This window comes from Corylus avellana, chromosome ca3, assembly GCF_901000735.1.
Source record: "Corylus avellana chromosome ca3, CavTom2PMs-1.0".
Lineage (NCBI taxonomy): Eukaryota > Viridiplantae > Streptophyta > Magnoliopsida > Fagales > Betulaceae > Corylus > Corylus avellana.
In genome coordinates, this window is record NC_081543.1 from 39055991 (window position 1) to 39060849 (window position 4859).

A 4859-nucleotide genomic window follows, 5' to 3' on the forward strand; every position below is an offset into this window, starting at 1 on the left:
TAAAAAAAGAATTTGAGCTCACACGTGGTTGTTGGCAATGAAAATTAGCCCTTAATTTTTTTTTTTAACATGTGTTAATTCAATAGTTAATTTTTACTATCATATCATCAAGTTGTATGACAGTCAAATCAAATAGTCTTATTTAATAGACTGCTATACAATTAGAATAACGTAACAATAAAAATCAACTATTTTTTTTTAATCTTTACAAATATGAATTTAAAAATTAATTTTTACGGCTATATTATCAAATTATATAACAACAATAAAATACTATACTAAATAGCATTCTTCCTTCAACAAACCTACGATGGTAAATGATTTTGACCAAATTTCACCCCAAACAACGGCGTCGTATGCCTACGTTTAATTTCCAACCTTTTGCTTAGTTCCGAAGCCTTTCTGCGCGACAATTATCCGAGAGACAGAGAGTCGGCGACACCATTTTGCTTTCAATGCAATCACAATTTTGAAAAATAAAAAACGTTTTCTTTTATTAGAATTAAATTTTCCTGGAAAGCCAAGGGTGTTTGGGAGCTGAGAAAAAGAGAAAAGAAAAAACATCACAATGCAAAAAATGGCGCAAGGATGGTTCTTGGGGAGCACTAACGGCGAGGAGCAGCAGAAGCCCTCGTCGTCTCTGCTAGCCGATTGGAATTCCTACGCGGCCACGCAGGCTTCCGAGGAAAGTTCCGATTTGGGGTTGGGCTTCGATCTCGAATCTGCGGTCAGGTCCGCAAACGACACCGTCACTGGCACTTTCAGTGTGTAAGCCCCTGATTTATGAATTAAGCCCTTCTTTTAGTTATTTTGTTTACTTTTCTTGCTTTGTTTGTTTGAATTAAGCGTTTCGGGTACTCTGAAAATTTGAAAGGCTGTGAAATTATACATTTATTAGGGTTTAGGGCATAGTGGGTTGTGAGTAGGGATGAATTAATATAGGAACGTAATATACTTATGCATGTGCATGTATAGGTGGATCTGGTTGTGGCTTTTTGGTTTTAATCATCAGTGGAGTTTAGGGCATAGTGGGTGACTAAAAATATGTGCAAGTGATTTGGATTATTGGAATGCGTGGATCTGATTGTGGAACCAAGTGCTTTTCTAGATTATGCAGTTTCAGTTTGCTGGGTCCGGGCTTAGTGCTTCTGATTTGGTGCATTGAAGTGAATTCAGAGGTTGCTTTTCGATGGAGGGAGCTCGTTTTATTGAATCGCACAAGTTGATCCAAAATAGTTGTGATAGAGGGATCTGGCTGACATATAGAAAGAGTTTACTAGATTCTGGCTTAGCACAACAAAATAAGCTTTCTATATCGGATTGAGATTCGGTGCAATACAATTTATCTGGGCCATCTCCGGTGCAATAACTAAAATTGCATTGGGTACAATACATTTTATTTGGGCCATCTATTTCATCGTGACAGAAATTTAAAAAAGAAAAAGAATAGAACGGGTGCTTGGTAGTTGTTGGGGTGCGCAAACCAGCCTGTTGGGGGTTCAGCCACCCCTAGACTGGCAATGGCTAGGCCGCCCCAAAACCCCCTTCTTGGCCACTGGGGTGGTTTAGCCATCCCCAAACCAGTGATTGGAGGTGGCCGAACTAACCCCTTGACCAACCACCTCTTTGGCCAACAGCGTGGTTCAACTATCCCCAAGCTGGCCATCACTGATAAACGAATCACCTCCAAATTGTCCATCGGGGGTGCCAGAACCACCCTCTTGGCCAAAAGGGGTGGTTCAACCACCCCCAAACCACCCTTTGGGGCCACCCTAATAGGCACACAGCCACTTCTCCCTTCTTCTTTTTTTTTTTTCTTTCTTTTTACTTGCTGTTACGATCTGAGCTGTCCATTGCTTGAATTTGGGGATCTGGGCCATTTATATTTGTAAAAGAAAATGTGTATCATTTGTACTTTTTAAAAGTGTTGAGGGATATCTATTTTTGCATAGAATGGGTCAATTTTACCTGAATCCATTCCTACCACTGCCTGAAGGACTGATTGTGGACCTATACTAATAACAATGTATAACATATACTTTAATTACATAAGTTGCAAATCTAGTGGGCATTATTCTAAGGAGTTAAAAGAAAGCATGAAAACCTTAATTGGCCTTGACTCATGTGGCCATCACACAAACTTAGAGTCGTAATTGCTAATTTTCACATGTTAACACTGATTGCAGATAAAGTATGTGCTACCTATTTGAAGGAGCGTGTTGGGAGCTAGGCTAGCTGATGCACTTATGAATCTAATTTGAAGTTGAATGAAAGGTGGTGCCAACATGTAGATTCTAAAGGGTATATGTCTTTGGTGAGAAGGTGATTTGTATGATGTCAGAAGGTTAAATTTAGATTAGTTGCTCTGAATCACTTTATTTATGTGGATGTTGAGACATTCTCACTGAGACACTGCTCTCAAGAATTGCCCATGCCTGTCTCACTATAATTCAAGTAGTAGCCTTGATATGTTGAGTTATTGCAATGAAGATTGACAGGAGATACTTTGCATTTCTGGTTGCCTATATCTCATTGAGCACCCATTACTCGGTTACATGGAAGAGTTAAAGCAAAGCATTGTGGATATGGTGCACTGCCAAGCAATGGGTGATCGCTCATTTTGAATTTCTAGTCAAAGACTTCTTTTACAAGTTTGAATTTGTCAGTCTTGAACATATGGTGATGCTCTATAATTATTAGGTAACATATCTTATTGCCAATAGCCCAGTACTTGAAGTAGAGAATCATCTACACCCATGTGGATGGTCATTTTATGAGTGATACAGTGAGGAGCATGTAAGGCTGTCTGCTTTTATCAACTCGAGGTTTAGTGGAAGTATTTTCCGAAGATCTGGGTGGAATTCAATTTCTGGTGATGGGATCCTAATTGGGCTTGAATGATATATATGCTCTGTTTTTCCATTTCTGTAATATGTGCAGTGTGCATTTTTTATATTTAGTTCAACATGATACTCTCTCTGTCTTTCACTTTATTTATGATCTCTATCCCAAATCCTGTAAACAACCATGCTCAAGTTGTAATGTGAATTCTTCATGTTGTAGCTATGGGATATAGGATGCAACATTAGAATTTGTATAAAGGAAAGATGTCTTGTTTTCTCTCTACTTATTCTGGAGTTTGGCAAAAGAAGCTAGAACTATTGTCTCGTTTCTTTAATTGATGAATCAAATAAATCATGACTTTTGTATTGTGTGGCTACAAAATGGTGAAAGAACAATTGGGCAGGATCTTAAAATTAAAAGCTCGAACTGATTAGGTTTTCTTTAGTGGGAACTTGGGAATATGTTAAATTTTATTCTTTTGTAGTCATTTCTCTGTTTGGTACTTGTTCAGGGTTTCTAAAGGAGTGAGAGATCTACCTGGAAACCTACAGTCTGCCACTAGTACTGTCCCTTCAGGAAAAGCACTTATGTACTTTGGTTTGTTTCTGGCTACGGGGGTTTTCTTTGTTTTCCTCGCATTTACCATGTTCCTTCCAGTCATGGTGCTGATGCCCCAGAAATTTGCTATATGCTTTACCCTTGGGTGTGGCTTTATCATTGGTTCGTTCTTTGCACTCAGGGGTCCAGCAAATCAGCTTGCCCACATGTCATCAAAGGAGGTATCTTTGCTAAATTTAGATATAGATTTTATTTTCTTTTGTAACATGGTCTTCTGATGTGTGAAAGACTATCAGCTTAATATGAAGACGCTTACTTGATGCTTTATTTTTTGTCATTACTTATGCAGAGACTTCCTTTAACATTGGGATTTATAGGAAGTATGGCCGCTACCATATATGTTTCCATGGTTCTTCACAGCTACATACTCTCTGTGCTCTTCTCTGTGATACAGGTATCAACTTTCATGCTTCCTTTTTTTTTGGTATTATTTTTCTTACTAGGTCTTTGGACCTTGGATTGTTGTAGCTTTTGCAATCCTGTAATTGTTGGTTATCTTTTCACCGTTGCTTTGCTGAAGCAGATGTGCAAATGTTCTGGGTGTTCTTGATTCACTCTTATATTCTTATCTATTGTCCACTAGAGAAATAATATATGTTGATCTCGGTTCTATCAATCAATAATTAACTTTTAATAGAAGATATTAAGCTATCCAATTGAATAATGAAATTTGATGTTTCTGTGGACCTTGTAGGTTCTTGCACTCATTTACTATGCTATTTCATACTTTCCTGGTGGATCTGCTGGGATGAAATTCCTCTCATCTGCCCTTACCTCTTCAGTAATGAAATGTTTTGGGAGGTGACCTTGACCTTGCTGTTTTTGTCGTTGCCGACTTGTATATTTCTCACTGTAATTTAGATTATTGTCAGTGTAGTTGAAACTTTGGAATTGCATTGAGAACTTTGCTGATTCAATTGATATTATCCAAAATTACGCTTTGCCTGTAATGCATTTTATGCTAAATGTTCAGAATTCTTATTAAAAGCAGAACATTGTTGAACTTTGTTTTATGCGAGATTTTGGTATATTGTAAGCAGTGAGCTCTTGTTATTATATATATATATATATATATATATATATATATATGTGTGTGTGTGTGTGTGTGTAACTCTTACATGTATTTTTAATAGGATTAACATAGCATGTTATTTTTACATGCCTTTTGAGAATCACGTGCTCTAAGGACAAACGTCAATTTAATATATTGGATTTGAGGAGTTTTCTCTAACCAAATTCAAAGGAAAACTGCCCCTTTTTATTTATTCATTTTGGAGACTCAAAAAAGTAGGGTTGGCAAAAAAGGCCAAATAAACAGGTACCTGTTTATCTTATGCATGTAACTATTCTTTAAGACTCTTAGATGAACCTTATTATAAAAAGACATGCATATGATA

At 37.2% G+C, this 4859-nt stretch overlaps 1 protein-coding gene across 1 annotated transcript; it reads left to right on the forward strand.

Annotated features, from left to right (window-relative positions):
• Window positions 1–349: 349 nt before the first annotated feature.
• LOC132173967 (protein transport protein SFT2) lies at window positions 350–4475 on the forward strand. Its single transcript, XM_059585675.1, has 4 exons — window positions 350–768; window positions 3356–3623; window positions 3752–3856; window positions 4157–4475. The coding sequence occupies exons 1-4, from the start codon at window positions 569–571 to the stop codon at window positions 4265–4267; spliced, it is 684 nt and encodes a 227-aa protein (XP_059441658.1). The 5' UTR covers window positions 350–568; the 3' UTR covers window positions 4268–4475.
• Window positions 4476–4859: the final 384 nt, after the last annotated feature.